Below are 19,369 nucleotides of genomic sequence, written 5' to 3' on the forward strand. Positions count from 1 at the left end.
CTGGAGGTCACCCGAGGACGCATGGAACGGCTCCAGCATGTTGACTTGTGGGCATCCGGCTGCCTAGCAAGAACTCCTGCTCTCAGATGAGGTTTCCGTTCCAAAGCTTGAGGAAGTTACTTTTTTTGTCCTGTTAACTCCCAGAGTCTCAACTAGCATAGCAACGGGAGACCTTACTGAGGATTTTTCCTCCCATTTCTGGCCTTAAAGAACCATCTTTGCCCCGTCTCTGTTCCTTGCTGCCGTGCCAGAGAGGAGAAGGGCATGAACCCCTGTCTTCTTTCTTGTTACATCAAATGACCATTCCGTGTTACATCCAAAATAGCCCTCTGCATTTCTGGCAGAGCTTTCTATCTGTGTCCACACCTTCATAGGCGCAGGATGATGGGTTGGTGACCCGTCTCCCTTTCTACTGACTATGAACAGAGTCCTTGGTGAAGTTAACTTTTCTGGGGGGTGGTAGGGACGACACCTCTCCAAATTCCTGCAGCCAGGAAAGGTCCCTGGGACTTTTAGTTTGGGAACCATCATCTGAAATAAATGAGGTTTCCAAGCTCTATCCAGTTCTGATGTTAACCCAAGACCAAGATGTTTGTCTACAGCATATTTACATATGTATATACTGTATGTGTTGATTAAATTCCCTTATCCATTCGGTTATTAAGCTGGGACGGCATGGGGGTGGGAGATTTTAACATGAAGAGCCATGCACAGAGGAAATGAACAAAACACGCCCTCCTCCCCTGCATTATCTCCCTGTCCCCCCCCCCCCAGATCCTACTACTTCAAGTCTAGGGATGTAAATTCTCACTTTCTTTGCCCTGCAATATCCTTCCCTTGCTTCAGACCAGTGGCTCCTGACGTTGGGTCTCCAGATGTTCTTGGACTGCAGCTCCCAGAAGCCTTCGCCACTTGCTGCGCTGGCCAGGATTTCTGGAAGTTATCCTCCAAGAACATCTGGGGACCCAAGGTTGAGAACCACTGGCTTGGAGGATCATTGTGAGTCATTTCCTAACCATCTACGCCAGGTTTCCTCAGTATTAAAAAAAAATCATCATAAAAAACGGGATTAGACTGAAGATTTTCTGAGACAGCCCATCTGCAGGGCTTCTGCGTTTAGGAACTAGGTTGGTGCAATTCCCCAGCTGATGGAAGGGGTCCCTCTATGGGGTATCACTCCCCTTAAAGTGAACCCTTTATGGTGCCATCCGAAATGCCCCCTTTGCTTCCATTTGATCACCCCCTTCTCTCCACCATAGGCGGCGGTGGTTCATCTTTCGGACAGAGGAGTTCTGAAACCTGGCCGCTGTTAGCACTTTGGTGCAATTTTGTCGGAGCCACGGCGTGGGGCATTTCCACAAGGGAAACCTCTTTTTAAAAAAAAAAAACCAAGTCAGATTGGATTAAAAGGAACAATGCAAATCCACTGTGGAAAAGATAAGTCTTCCGGCTTTGGGGGTGGGTGATAACATATTTCCCTGTGCAACCAGTTGGCAAGATCTGTTGTCCATGATCGACACAAGACCATCCAACTTGTTCTCTCGGGCATTCTGCGTGGCCCCTAACGGATCCATCCTTAATGGTATGAATTGTCTCATGGGCTCATAAGTTCTGGCAGCTCCTTTGAGCTCTCGAGGTCTTTAAATTAAGACGTCCGTCATGCCAAGATTGTTTTCTTTTGGAGAAAGCTTTAAATCTCAAGAGGACTTCTACCGATCACAGCGAGCAGCACCTGTGTGGGGAACAAATTCCGTAAGGTCATCCTCGTAGACATTTTGTTCATAGACAGTGTTTTGCATACCTCTTTGACCCAAAAGCAGTTCACAAAAATTAATCCAAATAATAGCCATCATTAGAGTCATAACGTGCCACAACTCACCGAATTTTTCGACCGTGTAAAAGCAACGGAGACCAAATAGGCGAGTTCACAGTGTCAAATACCGGCTTTCTACTTGCACCACAGAATTCGGAGGAAAGTAACTTTGAAGAAAGGTAAGACTGGGTCTCCTGCCGTTGCTTGACGCAAGCCCTCGGCAGGCTCTCATTTCTTTTTAATAAATGCACGGCCAAAAAGCCTCCGGGGGCTCCTTTCATCTACCCTTGCTGAGCCTGCCTGCGCAGGATGAGAGCCTCGGCGCTGATCGATACGTGCCACAGTGAGCAGCCTCTGCAAGGTGGAGAGTGTGGGGGGGACGCCTTTAGGAATCATGGACAGGAGGGGCGGGTGGAGGAGAGGGACGTGCCGTACTCAGCTGTCCCCTCCGCACTCCGCTGTTGTTCCTCGGGAACCACAAACACGGAAGCGGAAAAAATAGCAAGCGGAGCCCTCATTATATCAGCCACCGCGGCAGCTGTCGCAAAACCACAGAGCTCAATTTAGGCCAGCACTGACATCCTCAGATATCCAGACCTGCTCTGCCTCTCTCTGTGGATTGAGACACAGTTTGCAAAACCCGTTTTCTGTTATGGATTAGCTCTCTCACACACATACAGACACACATGGACAAACTGTCTCTCTGTCTCTCTTTTACATACTAGTACTCCTCCAATAGCCTGCTTCTTGTTGTTCTGTTCGATCACATCACTTCCAACTTACGATAATCCCACGAGTGAGCCATCTCCAACATGTCCTGTCCTCAACGACCCTGCTCAGCTCTTGCAAACTCAAACCAGTGGCTTCCCTAAGGGAGTCGGTCCATTTTGTGTTTCATCTTCCTCTTTTCCTGCTGCCTTCTACCTTTCCCAGCATTATTGTCTTTTCCAGAGAATCCTGCTTTCTCAGGATGGGCCCAAAGTAGGACGGCTTCAGCTTCAACATTTTTGCTTCCAGAGATAGTTTGGGCTTGATTGGATCCGGGACCCACTTTTTTGTCTTTCTGGCAGACTTTCTATCCACACAGCTCTCCTCCAGCACCACAATTCAAATGAATCATTTTGTCAGCTTTCTTCATTGTCCGGGCTTCACACCCAGACAGAGTGACTGGAAACACAAATTTCATAGTCCAAATTCTGGATCTTCATTGATAGCCACTTGATAGCCATTCTCCTCTGCCCATGATAATTTATTTCTTACTTCTGTGTCCTAAGTTTATTTTCCAATGTTAACTTGAGATGGCACAGACCAAGATTGGCAAACTGTTCCTGTTTAGCTTCCACAATCTCAGTAGAAACCATGCTGGACCATCTACGCCCTGCTAGTGCTGGTAGTGAGGGGTAGGTGGATTTCCAGGTGTTCACTTACTTCCTTTTTGCAGGTGAGACTGGAAGATGCTGAAGGATTGTCTCCAAGCAGAGACAAAACTTTTGGGGATTGCAGCTTTGTGCTTGCAATCTGTGAAAATAAAATCCACAAGTATCACACACACACACACACACACAGAGCAAGCTGGGTGCTCAATTTACTGACCTCAGAAGGCTGAGTGAACCTTGAGTCAGCTATCTAGGATTGAACCCGGCTCATGAGCAGAGTTTAGGCTGCAGTACTTCAGGGGGACATGGTGGTGCTGCAGGTTAAACCGCAGAAGCCTCTGTGCTGCAAGGTCAGAAGACCTGCAGTTGTAAGATCGAATCCACGTGACGGAGTGAGCTCCCGTCGCTTGTCCCAGCTCCTGCCAACCTAGCAGTTCAAAAGCACCTAAAAATGCGAGTAGATAAATAGGTACCACCTCAGTGGGAAGGTAACGGCATTCCGTGTCTAGTCGTGCTGGCCACGTGGCCACGGAAACTGTCCTCGGACAAACGCTGGCTCTACGGCTTGGAGACAGGGATGAGCACCGTGCCCTAGAGTTGGACATGACTGGACTAAATATCAAGGGGAACCTTTAACCTTTTCCTAGACTGCAGTTTAACCATTGCAACACGAGGCTCATACAATCCTATGCCTACCTAGCTCAGAAAATATGTTCTACCAAGATACTAAGCTTGTCCATTTGATATCCTGTCATCTCCTTATTATTTTTTTTTGTTTTTGTTTTTTCTCTTTTCCCCACGCAGGTCATGAAAGCCCTTCTGGAGGCCACTGTGTGATCTCAGAGTTTATAAGACCCCTACAACTCTCTGGTGACAAACCGGAGCAATTGTCCATCAAGCCAACTTTCCTGTCCCGGTCCCGGTCTGGCAGCCCAGGATGCAGATTTGAATCAGAGGTAAGTTAAAGAAAAGACAGGCCGGGTTCCAGCTTCCTTCAGTGTCACAACAAGTGGGTCATCCAGCTTCATAAAGAACAGATTGATCGTGCCAGTTTCACCGGTGGTGGCTCTCAATCCCAAGGAAAGAGATAAATTTCAGGTGAGGAACCACAGCCCTAAACTCGGCCATGTACCTGGAAAAGGGTTGAAGTGCTATCAACGCAATCTGTGCCTCCTTTATTCAAGCACAGAACAGATTGGAAAGGGTTATGCCCGTCTCTAACTGCACCATCCCTGTGATTTTTTTTTTAAAAAGAAACATTTCGAATCACCATCCTCCTCTTAGAACTTCAGAGCTGGGAGGGAACCTTACGGATCATCATTTCTTTAAGGACATAGGCGCGAAACTTTCATTTCTCCTCCAACCCACCTTAATGTGGTACCTTTCTAAATCGCACAAAAGAATACAGAAAGTGTGTTTCAGCTTGAAGAATTCCAGATCTTAAATGGCCAGTTTCTCCCCCCGCCCTTCCCCTACAAACTGGTCTCCGTGACCTATTTCTTCATAAAGAGATCTGGAGGTCTCGAAACCTTGCTAAAGTTGAAGAAACACAAAAACGTTAATCAGGGATTGGCGTTCTCTGCTCCACCTCTTTAGGACAGCATGGCTACCTTTCCTTGTTTAAAATGTCGGAACCAGTGTTGGCTGGGGCTTATCAGGACTGGTGGGGCAGCGAGACCGATGGAAGGTGAAACCGCAGCCAACCACTAACTTTGACCCTTTTCTCTTTGCAATACACTAGATTGAACCGGGGTTCCCCACCTTGGGTCCCCAGATGTTTTTGGACTACAACTCCCAGAAGCCTTTCACCACGAGCTGTGCTGGCCAGGATTTCTGGGAGTTGTAGTCCAAGAACATCTGGAGACCCAAGGTGGGGAACCCCTGGCCTAGCAGAATGGCACAAGGCTCAGCTACCTAAGTCCAGGAGTCTCCCATAGAATCATGCTTTCTTCCTTGCAGGCCAGGAAGGATCTGATCCACCTCTTTATAGTGCGCTCCCTGCCCTAAAGGGTCAGACTTCACTGAAGGGATGGAGTCAGGAAAGAGCGATGTTTGTCCACCGTGACGTGAGAGGCACTAAGAAACGCTTTCCTGTGCCGGCTCCATGCATGGCGATGGATTCAGCTTCTCTCCCATTTCCAGAAGAAGACATTATGATTTTGCTACCACCGCTGTTGAGACTGCAACCCCTAGTCACTCTTGAGCAAACCCCCCAGAACCTGGTAGAACATACTTTTGAATTAAGTAGACGTAGGGTTGCATGACAAACATGCAGAGAAGCTGTTTGGTTCAGAGTTTTCAGTGAAATGTTGTGTCTTGTGAGTGGGAGTGGACAGTGCTGCGTTGCTCCCATCCCTCCAGAAACGTGATGCTGGAAAAGGTTGAGTTTTCTTCTCCTGCTCTTTGCTTCTTTCCCTGGCTCAAGCATAGCTCTTTTGAATGGAATTGCTGGTGGCCCACCTTTTCTTTCTGTGATCACGAGATTCGTGCACACAACAGAAGCAAATTTGGCTTCAGATCTAACGTCCCAGAAGACTGAGAGCAGAAAGTTATATTAAGCACAAAAGCTTTGATAGAAATCAAGTTTTTTAAAAAAATCAAAGCAATCCAGAGGTCCTTGGCACAGTAGATTCTGAACACGCAAGCTGCACACCCTCTATTCTACCGAGAAGCCGTCTATTTGCTGGCTTGCTGATTGACACAAAGTGGAGGGAAGTAAAGACCTCCAAACAAATCATTACGGGCTTGGTTCTATTGCATGCCAGCCAAGCAGAGGGTTCTTTTCTCCATGGGTCATGGCATGAGTGGGAAGGGAACAGTGGAGAGAACCTTCCTGCTTTTATGGTGAGGCGGATAGCTGGAGAGTAGGCGGACAGAAGCAACGCGTGTCGGGTAAAACTATTCCTGTAGGGTTGTTTTTTTTTTCTTGTTCCAATGACTTCCTGGGCAAATAGGCCCTTCTGTGTGTGCAAAGTTTTGGGAGAAGTTACTTGCAATTAACAACTTTTTTTCCCTTTGAGCATGGGGACCACTAATTTCCACTGGAAGTGTAACTTAGCAAGGCATAGTTTCACTCGTTTTGTATTGCAATTGTAATATTTTAGTTCGTCATGATGATCGCGATCATCGTCTTAGAACTGCAGGTCTGGAAGGAGGCCCTGTCGATCATTGATTCTACAGCCATAGACCAGAAAAGGAGACATGGATGAGAGAAACAGAGCATGCTGAACAGAATTCACGTTACAATAACACAATAACCCTAAAATATATTATGAAAATGGATTGGGGATTCTGAGATTTGTAGTCCAGAAAGGTAAATTCTCCAAACTCTGCTGATTTCTGGAAAACAAATTCAGAATGGGTTCTGATTATCCATTCTTTCTGTGAAATGGCCTTCCAGCAAGAATAGTTGCTGATAACGGGTGGCCTTTGTGACAAGTGCAACAGTGTTCTGAGTTGGCATAACGAGGATCCCGGGGCTCATCTCTTGATAGTCAAAGATTCTATCCAGGATCAGTGCCTGTTTCCATCACTCTTTTGCTTATAGAGTGATGGATTGGCTTATGCATGAGCAAATCAGCTTATGCATGAAGCTGAACACTACAGTCCGTCCCATTTTTGAACCTTTTGTTAAACCCCTCTTGTTTTTCGTACCACGCGTTCCTAAATAAATAAAACAATCAGTGTTCAGTCTGAAAAATGGGGAAAATAGTGTATTTGTGTGCTGAAATCTCACAATAAGCATTGTTGTATCCTCCGGAACAGTAAGTAACAATATATGCTATATTGATATATGGAGGTAGAAGACCTATCCTGTTTATTACTTCTTCTTGCAGATGGATAATGAACGGAATTCTAATACCTCAAAGCAGAGATACTCTGGAAAAGTCCATCTTTGCATTGCTCGATACAGGTAACAAACTCACAAAACAGGCTTTCCCATGACTCATGGACGACCGTGGGGAAGTGGGGAGTGATGGGCTTCCTTGCAAAGTCATGAGTAGCTGCAAGGAGCCATCTCTCTTACCTTACACGCATGCCTCCCGACACCCTAAAGTTGTTTAGAACTCTGGGCTTTTGCAGGAAAGAACCAGGATGCAGCAACTGGGGGATGAGGAAGTGAGCAGGAACTTATTTTCATTTATTTATTCAATTTATACCCTGCCCCCCCCATCTAGACCGAACGTCCTTTCTGCCTCTTCCTGGTCAATCTTGGCCTAAGATACAGTGGTGCCCCGCATAACGAGCGCCCCATCTAACGACGAATCTGCATAGCGATGTGTTTCTTGCGATCGCAAAAGCGATCGCATTGCGATGTTCCCAATGGCAAAAAATCGCTTTGCAATGATTGGTAAGCGTTTCGCTTACTGATTTTCACATAGCAATGTTCCAAAATGGCCGCCGGGTAAACAAAATGGCCACCCGCTGTGTTTTCGCGCCCTTTCCTTGCTTACTGGGCAGCGAAAATGGCGGCCGCATGGAGGATTTCTGCATAGCGGTGAGTTTTTCCCCCATAGGAATGCATTAAACGTGTTTTAATGCATTCCTATGGGTTTTTTTGTCCCGCATAGCGACGAATCTGGATAGCGACAATTTTTTTGGAACGGATTATCGTCGCTATGCGGGGCACCACTGTATTTAACCCTGATTCATCAGAACTCCCTAAAGATAATGAGGAGGAATCGCCACTTCTGTTTTCCCTGCAGTTATAACCCGTTTGATGGACCAAATGAAAATCCCGAAGCAGAACTCCCTCTCACAGCAGGAAAATACCTCTATGTGTATGGAGACATGGATGAAGATGGCTTTTATGAAGGTCTGTTGAGGACTGGGTTCGTGGTTTCTGTTGGCCTTCAATTCACTTTGGTTCTGGGTTCATGTCACGTCTGTTCTGCTGTTTCAGCTTTGCAGTGATAAACCCAGTCAAGGGTGGTGGCACCCCAGTTTTGGAATGACCATCCCCAGGGAGGGCCAGTTGGTACCAACATGTTGACCTTATTTCAGTTCCAAATCAAAAAAACTGACCTCTTCATTCATTAAAGCTTCTGAGGACTTGGCTATGTTGTGGAGTTCTGTTTACAGGGTGTTTGGTTCTAAATTGTTTTAAATGAATCTAAGTTTTACATTACGTTTAGAACCATTCATTCTTTTAAATAGTTTTATTGTCTGAAACCTCCCCTAAGATCTTTCGATACACATATTTTAATAAATATTAAATAAACCGGACCCAAGTAAAGAACTTCGGTGTCTGGTATTCACAGCTCTGCATCTGTGGAGGTTCTACACAGCTATTATCATGGCTAGACAGACCTGTTCGAGAGAGCCAAATACAGTGAATTTTGTACCGGCCTTTGTAAAGGGCCAATCTTTCCTGGTGTGGCACCTTCAAGTTGTGTTAGGATAGTATTTGTCAGCTGGCAACACAGTAGATCAGTGAAGCAAAGCCAAAGTGGGTGGCCTGTTTCAGCTTGTGGTCCAAAATTAACCATTAGTGCAACCTGCTTACTGTATTTTCTCTTCTAGGTGAACTTCTAGATGGGCAGCGAGGGCTTGTTCCTTCCAACTTTGTGGATTTCGTGCAGGACAGCGAATCCCGTCTATCAAGTGGGCTGGGCAGCGAGCAAGACCAGAATTACATCAACCACGCAGGTCCCACGTTGGACGGAGATCGCCTTTTGGATATCAACCCGCCGAGCCACTTAGAGTCCAGTCTCGTCAATAACGGTGCAGGGACCCTGGATGTAAACATTGACGAAATTGGAGAAGACATTGTGCCTTATCCTAGAAAAATTACCCTTATCAAACAGCTAGCCAAAAGTGTCATTGTGGGCTGGGAAAGTCCGATCGTGCCACCCGGGTGGGGAACCATTCATAGCTACAACGTCCTGGTAGACAAAGAAATACGGATGACCGTAGCCCTGGGAAGCAGAAGTAAAGCTCTTATAGAGAAACTTAACATTGCTACTTGCACTTACCGAATATCGATTCAAAGCATCACTAGTCGGGGCAATTCTGACGAGTTGCAATGCACGTTGCTGGTGGGCAAGGATGTCATTGTGGCGCCTTCCCACCTCAAGGTCGACAACGTCACCCAGATCTCCGCCGAACTGACCTGGCTCCCGACCAACAGCAACTACAGCCACGTGATCTTCCTCAACGAGGAAGAGTTTGATATCGTCAAGGCTGCCCGATACAAGTACCAGTTTTTTAACCTGAAGCCCAACATGGCCTACAAGGTGAAGGTACTGGCCAAACCTCACCAAATGCCCTGGCAGCTCCCGCTTGAGCAGCGGGAAAAAAAAGAAGCCTTCATAGAGTTTTCGACCTTGCCTGCAGGTATAGTTCCATGTCTTTGCCATCGTCTGAGGACGGCTTGCATCCATTTACAGTGGTGCCTCACTAGACGATGATAATCCGTTCCACTGAAATCGCTGTTTAGCGAAATCATCGTCTAGCGAAAAGCATTTCCCCACTGGAATGCATTGAAACCTGTTTAATGTGTTCCAATGGGGAAGAATCGTCATCGTCTAGCAAAGATCGGCCATAGGAAAGCTGCTTTGCGAACCGCCGATCAGCTGTTTAAATAGCTGTCTTGCGAAGCGTAGGTCCCGAAAACACCTGTTTTGCGAGCGCAGAGGGAGCTGTCAAAATCCTAGTCTAGCGGAAATTGGTTTGCGAAGCAGGGACCAAACATTGTCCAGCGAAATTCCCCCATAGGAATCACTGTTTTGCGAATCGCTATAGCGATCGCAAAAAGCCAATGTCTAGCTAAAAAACTGTCATGCGGGGTAACTGTCTAGCGAGGCACCACTGTATTCAACTTCGCCAGCTTGTGTGATTCAATGGGCTGAACCAGCAGCCCTTCTCAATGGGGGTCCATATGGCCCCTTGGGGGCCCTGGTACATTTGAAGGTTGGGGGCACAGACTGGAAATGATTCTTCACACCCCACCTTCTAAGGTTCATTATGCGACTTATACAATCCTGATTCAGTCTATATTTCTTTCAGACTGTGTTTATGGCTATGGCCAAGAAAAAGGCTGGGAATGGCTGGAAACACAACTAGAGGAGATCATTGAATAAACAGCGCGTGTGAAGTCGAAGTTATTTAAATCCCATGTAGTCAATGGGTCCAGACTCACTGGTCTAGAGTTACATGACTTTGGCTGAACAGATGCTATTTATCCAGTGATCAACTCTTGTTGCTAGAGTAGACAATGGAATAAATGACATCTGTTCTGTCAGATTCTTGCAAGTCCTGTGGATTTACTCTTGTTGGTCTAGAGTTGGAAGTAACAACGGTCTTTCAATTTCTTTTTCATCTCCATTTTTACTTACTGTGTTATCACTGTGCATTTTTATTTACTGGATGTGGCCTGCAAATCTCATTTAGTAGGCGAAATCCAGTTCTGAAGTCCCTAGACCAGCGACGGCGAGCCTAGGGCTCGTGTGCCGCAGCTGGCACGCAGAGCCCTTTCTGCGGGCGGGCGACCCATAGGGTAGCTAAAAAATTTTACAAATTTCTTCATAAATTCAGTGGGAAAAACCTGGACTTTTTAAAGAAACGAATGCAGGGGGGAAAAAAACTGTCACATTTGTCTTTTCCCCTGTGGGACCCTCCAGATATTCTGGACAACAGCTGGCGTATTCTCTGTTCACTAGCTATGGAGTTTATGGGGGCTGTAGCCCAGAACATTTGGGGAGGTCCAGTTTTGGCCCACCCCTACTACTATCAACAGTCCCCCTCTATTTGACCCTGGTTAGACCTCATCCAAGAGTTTTGGGTCCAATTCTGAACACCACGCTTCCAGAAAGATGCCCACAAACTGGAGCAAGTTCATAGAAGGACAAGAAGGAGGATCAAGGGACTGGAAACCAAGCCCTGTGAGGAATGATTGAAAGAACTGGGCCTGTTTGCGTTGGGGAAAAGAAGGCTGAAGGGAGAGAGAGAGGATAAGACTCTTCAAAGACGTGAAAAGTCGTCGCACACTGGAGGGACAGGATCTGTTCTCAATCCTCCAGAGTGCGGGACATGTAAGGATGGGCTCAAGCGACCGGAAGCCAGATTTCAGCTGAAGATCCAGTAAAAGCTTTTTAACTCTTAAGAGCAGTACGAACTCTTGGTTTGCTCAGTTACGTGGAGTTATAGCTGAACATGATGTGAGAGAGCTCATGAAATATACATTCTTTTAATAACGGCAGAGGTATTTTTAGGCTTTAGGTTTCCATCCGGCACGTTTCTATATATAGGGGACTGGCATTTTAATTAGAGACATAGCAAGTATGCATGTGTCATGATAGCAGGTTGTCAGGACCGTCAGATGAGGAGACTTTGGCTCAGTTCTTTTTTTGCTGGGTGAGATTGGGGGGTTGGTGCGCAGACTCTGCGATTTTGGAATAGAAACTCATTTTCTTTCAGAGAAGTAAAAACAAAGGCCAGGGACACAGTTCAGGTGAAGCTAAGCATACCTGTGTCTGCTCACTACAGTGGTGCCTCGCTAGACGATGATAATCTGTTCCACTGAAATCGCTGTTTAGCGAAATCATTGTCTGGCGAAAAGTATTTCCCCATTGGAATGCATTGAAACCTGTTTAATGCGTTCCAACGGGGAAGAATCGTCGTTGTCTAGCAAAGATCGGCCATAGGAAACCGCTTTGCAAACCGCCGATCAGCTGTTTAAATCACTGTCTTGCGAAGCTTAGGTCCCGAAAACACATGTTTTGCGAGCGTGGAGGAAGCTGTCAAAATTGTTGTCTAGTGAAAATCGGTTTGCGAAGCAGGGACCAAAGATTGCCCAGCGAAATTCCCCCATAGGAATCACTGTTTTGCAAATCGCTATAGCGATTGCAAAAAGTCAATGTCTAGTGAAAAAACTGTCGTGCGGGGTAACTGTCTAGTGAGGCACCACTGTATATGGAAGGGAGGATAAGGACCTTTGGGATGAAAGCTCCCAGAAATCTGACTTCCTATAGCTTGAACCCGTTATTTCATATCCTGCACTCTGAGATGATTGAGAACAGACCCTGCCCCTTCCTCTGTATGACAGTCTGTATAGTGCTATCTCTCTCTCCCCCCTCAGTCTTCTTTTCTCCAGGCTAAACATGCCCAGTTCTTTCAGTCTTTCCACACAGGGCTTGGTTGCCAGACCCCTAGTCATCCTTTTTGCTTTTCTCTGAAATTGCTCCAGTTTGTTGGCATCCTTCTTAAACTTTGGTGTCCCTAACTAGACACAGTATTCTAGATGAGGTCTAACCAGTGTGGCGATTACAGTAAGGAGATTACAGTAGGAGATTTCAGACGTGAGACCAAAGGAAGGGACGGGCTAGTGATAACCGAAGCTTGTTTGCAATCCTAGGTCCACCAGCTCCCCCTCAAGATATCAGAATCCAGGCTGGGCCCACGCCGGGAACCATTGTAGTTTCATGGAAGCCACCAACGCTCACAGCGACGGGAACATCCAGCGGAGCCACCGTGACCGGCTATGGTGTTTATGCAAAAGGTCAAAAGGTAGGTTTGCCCTCCATTGACTCGCCAGAAGCAAGAGGCACTACGGTGTAATTTTTTTTGCTTTTAAGGCTTCCCTCTTCCTTGTTGCCCGATCCTTTGGTCCCCTCTGAGCAAGCAAGCAAGCAGCCACAGGAGCAACGAAAGCGACACTCCTTTTTTTTGCGACTGATGAAAAAGCCCTTCATGGGCATTATCAGTTGGAATGTCTCCCCCTAAGAATTTTCTGCTCATCCTTTCCGGTCTTCTTAAGCCTTATTTTTGTTGTTGTTGTTGTTGTTTTGTTTTCTCATCCAGAGAAGCTTGGAAGGTGTCAACCATAAACCGAGGGCCCCCCCTCAGTTGTGGGCCCTGTTTTTGTGGGAAAAGGTCCCACTGGAGACCTGCCAGGCCCCTTCCTTGACTCTGTTTCAAATGAAGCTCAGAATGATAGCTTGAAAAGGAGGCATCCTTCTGTTAGGTCCTAGTGGGATTTGGTTTAACTTTATCCTTACTGCCATTATTAGCGTTTTGGGATATTTCTTAGGTTTTCAATTTTTTTTAATAAAAAAAAAACACACTTTTTTTTGTTTGATTGTTTATTCTGTTCCAGGATGTTTTGTACCCGGAGATCAAAGGGTGGGTTACTGTTATTGTTAAATGTCCGGAATAGTGCGTGTTTCCCTAACTTGAGCAGTCTACAAACGTATGAAACAAACAATTAGACAAACTGAGTCTCTAATTACAATTAGGCCAGAACTCAGGAAATCTACTTTTTTAAAAAAGGCAATGGCCAGAAGCTCCAAGCTCCAGTTCCCAGAATCCCCAGCTAGCCACTATGTAGGTTGGAGGAATGATGGGAGTTATTGTTGTTCCAAGTCCCGTTTCGAATTCTGCTCTGAATTTTCTTTGGGGTGTTGGGGGGGGAACCTGTTTGTTCTCATCCGATCTGTCATTTCTGCACATTCAGGTGGCCGAAGTGACATTTCCCACAGCGGAGAATGCGGTTGTGGAGCTCCCGAGACTCCGCAATCTGGAAGCGAAGGAAGTTCTCGTCCGGACGCTTTCCGCCCAAGGAGAATCCGTCGATTCCTTGAGCGCCGCCATTCCACACGAACTCCTGGTGCCTCCGACCTCACACCCCAGGCCAGCTCCCAAATCTAAGCCATTACCAAGTGCCGGCCTCTCCGATACCAAAGAGGAACACTTATGCCCACACGTCAGAAGGGATGAGCATTGGGAGCAGCCCCGCACGGCGCTGTCTCCTGTCCACGGACACACCCTGGAGCCGCCCAACTTCCAAGGGAGAAGGTCGCCTTCGCCCAACAGGATACTCCCACAACCGCAAGGCACGCCCGTTCCCAACAATGTCGCGAAGGCCATGGCCAGGGAAGCAGCTCAACGGGTGGCGGCGGAGAGCAACAGAGTGAGTCGCGTACAACAGAGGTTGCAAGAAGGGAGGTAGGGAGGGCACGTCGGAATGGACCATTCCCGAGTCAAGGAGCAGAGGTTTGTTTGTTTTTTCCCCTCATCGCCTTCCTGTTCTTGATTCGGCAGATGGAGCGGAGGAGCGTGTTCGCCGAACGAAGCAATGCTCTGCATTACGCCAATTCCGACGAAGAGGAGGACGGCTACGATTCGCCTCGGCTCAAAAGGAAAGGGGCTTCGGTCGACGATTTCTTGAAAGGCTCCGAGCTCGGGAAGCAGGTAACGGACGTTTGCTAGTACTCTGAGCATGCGTTGTCGGTGTTAACACAGAGAACTGTCTTGGTTTCTTTGCTTGTTTGTTCGCTTCTGAAAAAGCAACCGCAAGATCCGAGATGCTGAGGAAGGTGTGGTCTACCGCAGACACTGTAGGGTGTGTGAAGAAAGTTGGCAAGAGCGATGCTGAGGTTGTGGATAGCTTCCCCGCCTCGCCCTTCCGAGACTGGCCTTGATTTTGATTTTGAAGGTCCGTTTTCCTTTGTTTGCGCCCAATGCTCCTTTCCCCTCCCCTAACAGCCCCAATACGGCCATGGGGAAGAGTATCATACCGAAAGCAGCCGGGGCTCTGACCTCTCAGACATCATGGAAGAAGACGAAGAAGAACTGTACTCCGAGATGCAGCTTGAGGACGGCGGGAGGAGGCGAATCAGTGTCACGTCGCATAACACACTCAAGGTAAAAAGCAGCGGCAAGACAGGGCGCCCCTCTGTGCCAGAGAGGACACGGTGAGAGACTTCTCATCCAGGCGGGGTCAGTGGAGAGTTGACCTGACCTTTCCCAATGTCTCCTGGACTCGCCTCTTCAGACTCAGGAATCTTATGTTAGTAATAATAATAATAATAATAATAATAATAATAATAATAATAATAATAATAATAATAATAATAATAATAATAATAATAATAATGATAACGATAACGATAACGATAACGATAACGATAACGATAACGATAACGATAACGATAATGATGATAATAAATAGTTTTAACCCAAAACCTAAGTGTCTCTTATATGTATTCGTGAAGGCTTTCACGGCCGGGATCTAATGGTTGTTGTGGGTTTTTTGGGCTCTTTGGCCGTGTTCTGAAGGTTGTTCTTCCTAACATTTTGCCAGTCTCTGTGGCCATGGGCATCTTCAGAGGACAGAAAAATGGCCGCCAGCTGTAGATAATGGCTCCCCGCTGTGTTAGGGACAGATTCCTCGCATTACAGGCACCAGAAAATGGAGGATCTTCACTGGACGAGCAGGTATTTCGCCCATTGGAACACATTGGATGGTTTTCAGTGCATTTCAATGGGTTTTTTTTATTTTGCTTGACGACGTTTTTGCTGTACAGTGATTTCGCTGGAACGAATTAACGTCATCAAGCGAGGCACCACTTGCACGTCAATATTTAACAGATACTTAGGTTTTGGGTTAAAACTTGTATCTTTGATATAATACCAGTCAATATTTTTATAATGTTGATTGATTGGTTGGTATTTACTACTACTATGAATAATCATAATCATAATAATCATAATCTGGCAATCGAAACATCTTGCTTGTGGATGAGAAACACACCTCAGTGCTCCCCATTGTCATTGGGGCTTTGGGAACAATACCATGAAATTTCACACAGTATTATCAGTGGTTGTGGATTTCAGAAATAACATCATGAGATTTTTTAAAAAAAACACCAATATTAGGAACAGCATAGATACTGCGCCAATATTTAAGAGAAACTTAGGTTTTTGGTTAAATCTTGTACCTGTTATGTAATGGCAGTCAATGTTTTTATAATTTTGATTGACTGTGCCTGGTATTTTACTACTACTACTACTACTACTACTACTACTACTACTACTACTACTACTACTAATAATAATAATAATAATAATAATAATAATAATAATAATAATAATAATAATAATAATAATAAAAAATAACAACAACAACAATAACAATAACCACCACCACCGCCAGAGTTGTCCCAGTGACAACCCCAAGTTCTGCATACAATACTATGCAACCTCAAAAACCTATTCCAAAGGTTCCCAACATGCCTATTTCCCAGAAAAGTCCATAGAATCAGAGCAACACGACCTAGAAGTCCATGTCCGGTCCGTCCTGGAGCTCTCCATGGTGCTGACTCTTTTGTGTTTCCAAGAGTACTTTCGATAGCTTTGGGTACGTATCAGGATTCCATGCCCACGTTGACCGAGTGCGCCAATGCCTAGAAGACAGGTGTGCGGCCAAAGAGTAGGATGGCTCCCGTTCCTATCGGAATATTCCTTTTCCATTTCCCCATGTCCTTGATGGAGCACGGAGGTGCTGCCCAGCGCGGAAAGACACGCCGGTGGGTTTCCGATCATTGTCTCACTTTCCTCTTAATTTATCGGGGAGGGGAATTTGCACTCAGCCAGCAGCTCATTGGGAGGGGCACCCCCAGAACTGCAGAGAAGAGGGAACGCCGTGCACTAGGCAACACCCCCCCCGCCCCCGGGGTCCTCCCTGTGTGCCAAATACACCGCCTGTCCAGCACACTCTACCTCATTTCAAGTGCCTGGGTTTGGTCCTGGCTGACGGGCTGGTTGACTTGGGTCCTTCTGTACTGACACCCTTGTATTGTTTGCGACGCTGGCCAGCTTCCTAATCATGTCTTTTATTTTCCACAGATTGCCATTCAAAGCATGACATCTTTCCACACTGAATTTAAAAAAAAAAAAAAGCTGCATGCGTTCTGTTCGCCATTGCTCTAAAACTAATTCTGTCTTTATTTTTTTTTTCTCCCTTCCTTTTCCTACCCCTTCCTCGTTTTGTTTTGATTGCACACTCTGGGTCCCCCCTCTCGCCTCTTCTTTTGATTCTTTCCTCTTTTTTGTGACAAACAAACCGATAAACAAACTAAAACTAAAAAAACAAACCGACCCCCCCCCCAAAAAAAATCTCACTGGCTTAAAGGAATGTTGTAGGACTAAGACGACCGAAGCAAATTTTGGGGAACGGCCCGATTTGGCCCAACACGTCCATCACAGCAAAAGGCTTTTCAGTATCCCTGAAGTCGCCGAAGAGGATGGGGATTTTACAGAACTTTTGCACAAGCAGGGTTTAGGGAAAGCCTACAAAACGAGAAGCCCGGTAACGAGAGAGAGCAGACCGTCCAGGGCCCGCGACCCTCAAGATCAGCGGCCCGCCTTCTGCCACCCGGCAAAGCAACGGATCTTGGAGGACTCGGAAGACCGAGCCTACAAATTCAGCAGATGTTCCACCTGGAGCCCGGACAGTGGCCTGGATTGTGGGAGCGAGGAAGAAGAGTCGCGCTTTAGCTTCCGCGGCGCTTACGACCCCCACGCCGCGCCTGGCGGTTGCCCCGAGGGTGGGAGCTGTGCGTGCCGAAAGACCCCCCGGCCGTTGCTGGAGCGCCGCAGGACGCTGACGCGGCAGAGCAGCGTCGAGGAAGACTTTGGGGACCCCGTTCCTGCCTTCCTAGAACCCCGAGGCGAGGAGTACACGCCGGCGCATTACGAGAGGAAGTACGAACCTCAGAGGTTTCCTAGAGCAGATAATTTGACTCGTGAAGATTTTCAGGGAGGCTGGAGCGGCCCCTTAAAAAGGAGTGACTTTAGGGCAACTTCTGTACCACATTCCAGGCCTTCCGGCAGAAACCATAAAGACTCTCTGGTGTGTTGAAATGAAAGCTACTTTTAACATCTGCCTGCCAAATCAACCTATTCTTTTATTTCTTCTTCCTCTTTTCCTTTCTATCTTCTCTCCTCCTCCTTCATTTCTTTTCCTTAAATCCATCCATTCTTAGCATGCCTCTCTGCTCTCCCCCCCCCATTCTTCATTTTCTTTCCCCACATACTTATAATTGCTTTATTAATCTTCACAGGCTTCTTAATACCGCCATATTAATTTCCTTTCCCCCCTCCCCCCAAATTTAACATCTTTGGTGCCATACTAAAATGGGATTAATTTGCTTTCCGAAAAATTATTCTTTCATTCCCCGCAGGCAATGAATAAATCTGTAAATAAACTTGGCTTTTCCTCCCCTCCCCATTCCTTCTTTCTTTGAAAGGACAACTGAAACTAAATTTTAATTAAGGGTTAGCTGAACTACCATTTTCCTGACATTCGGGGGCTGTCCTTTGTTTGATTTGTATTTCTTTTTTTCCTTTTCCTTGATTTCGTTTATTTATTTATTCATTTATTTATTTATTATTTCTTTGTTTTGATGGTTTGGTTTGCAGTGTACTCCCGTTAAAGAGACTTTATAGTTTACAACTGGGGAATTGCACCACCCGCAAGAGCAGCAACAGCCGCAGCGACATTATTATCTTTATTTCTACCCTATTTATTTAAGGTCTGCTTTAACTATTCCACCTATTCCTGTTGTGTTTGCTTCCCTGGCTCCCCGATTTTCAAGGAAGAATTCTCTTTCGCGTCAATTCTTATCTCTGGGCAAGTACCGCACGCAAATTTCCTCTCTCCCTTCCCTCCCCACCCCACCCCGTCCTGTAGCAACAGCGACTCAGGATTTCAGAATCACCCATTCCCTTGTATTTCATATCCTTCAACTTTTATTTTTATTTTATTTTTGCATCTGTTCTTTCTCTCTCCTTTCTCTTTATTAAGTTTCTCTTTTAAAATAGAAAAAGAAATCATCTCTTCTTGCCTTTGAAGTTGCAGACTGCATCTTGGCATGCAGGGAAAATTCCCCTTTCGCCCATCCCTCCGCTTTTACCGACGCCCGATCTCTCCCTCGTCCACGGTACATCCACGGGAGAGGCTGTTAACTCCATGCCGGGATGAACTCCACCGGGAGGCCGAGCTGTCTTTCCCCAATGCATCCGTAAGACCTTTCCTAAAACCCCTTCCTCCCAGCACGCCGAGAACAGTTTGTTCACCCTTTAGGACGACAACCCACAAGAACGGAGATGTTCCTCTCTGTGCCGCGAGCCACCGTCGTGCCTCGGCAGGAACAAAGCCAGCCATTTATTCCCAGTGGATTCCTTCTTCAGTCCGTCTCTCTCACACCCTCTCTCTCTCTTTTTTTTTTCAAATAAAAAGCCGTCCATAAAAAGAAGCGACCACCCACCTCCTCCTCTCTCCTGCTCTCCAGTGGGCAGGCTGACTGTGAAGCTCTAATCAGGAGTGAGCACAGAAAGAGAGATAAAAATAAACCCTAAGAAGGCCTTTGGAGTCCTTTTCTAGAAGTCTTAATGACTT

At 46.4% G+C, this 19,369-nt stretch overlaps 1 protein-coding gene across 6 annotated transcripts in view; it reads left to right on the top strand.

The window, feature by feature from the left end:
• Window positions 1-19,369, top strand: part of RIMBP2 (RIMS binding protein 2) — a 146,380-nt gene that overhangs the window by 109,120 nt on the left and 17,891 nt on the right. For 5 of the 6 annotated variants that reach the window (XM_072983591.2, XM_078381725.1, XM_078381724.1 and 2 more), the window contains 9 exons: window positions 3,994-4,145; window positions 7,026-7,102; window positions 7,896-8,005; window positions 8,713-9,525; window positions 12,545-12,696; window positions 13,643-14,098; window positions 14,230-14,379; window positions 14,674-14,832; window positions 17,102-17,821. In XM_072983591.2, the coding sequence (XP_072839692.2) occupies window positions 3,994-4,145; window positions 7,026-7,102; window positions 7,896-8,005; window positions 8,713-9,525; window positions 12,545-12,696; window positions 13,643-14,098; window positions 14,230-14,379; window positions 14,674-14,832; window positions 17,102-17,821 (2,789 nt within the window). The remainder of the gene's footprint in view (window positions 1-3,993; window positions 4,146-7,025; window positions 7,103-7,895; window positions 8,006-8,712; window positions 9,526-12,544; window positions 12,697-13,642; window positions 14,099-14,229; window positions 14,380-14,673; window positions 14,833-17,101; window positions 17,822-19,369) is intronic. The other variant, XM_078381728.1, reaches the window with a different exon arrangement.

Source organism: Pogona vitticeps, chromosome 14, assembly GCF_051106095.1.
Source record: "Pogona vitticeps strain Pit_001003342236 chromosome 14, PviZW2.1, whole genome shotgun sequence".
In the NCBI taxonomy this organism is placed as follows: Eukaryota; Metazoa; Chordata; class Lepidosauria; order Squamata; family Agamidae; genus Pogona; species Pogona vitticeps.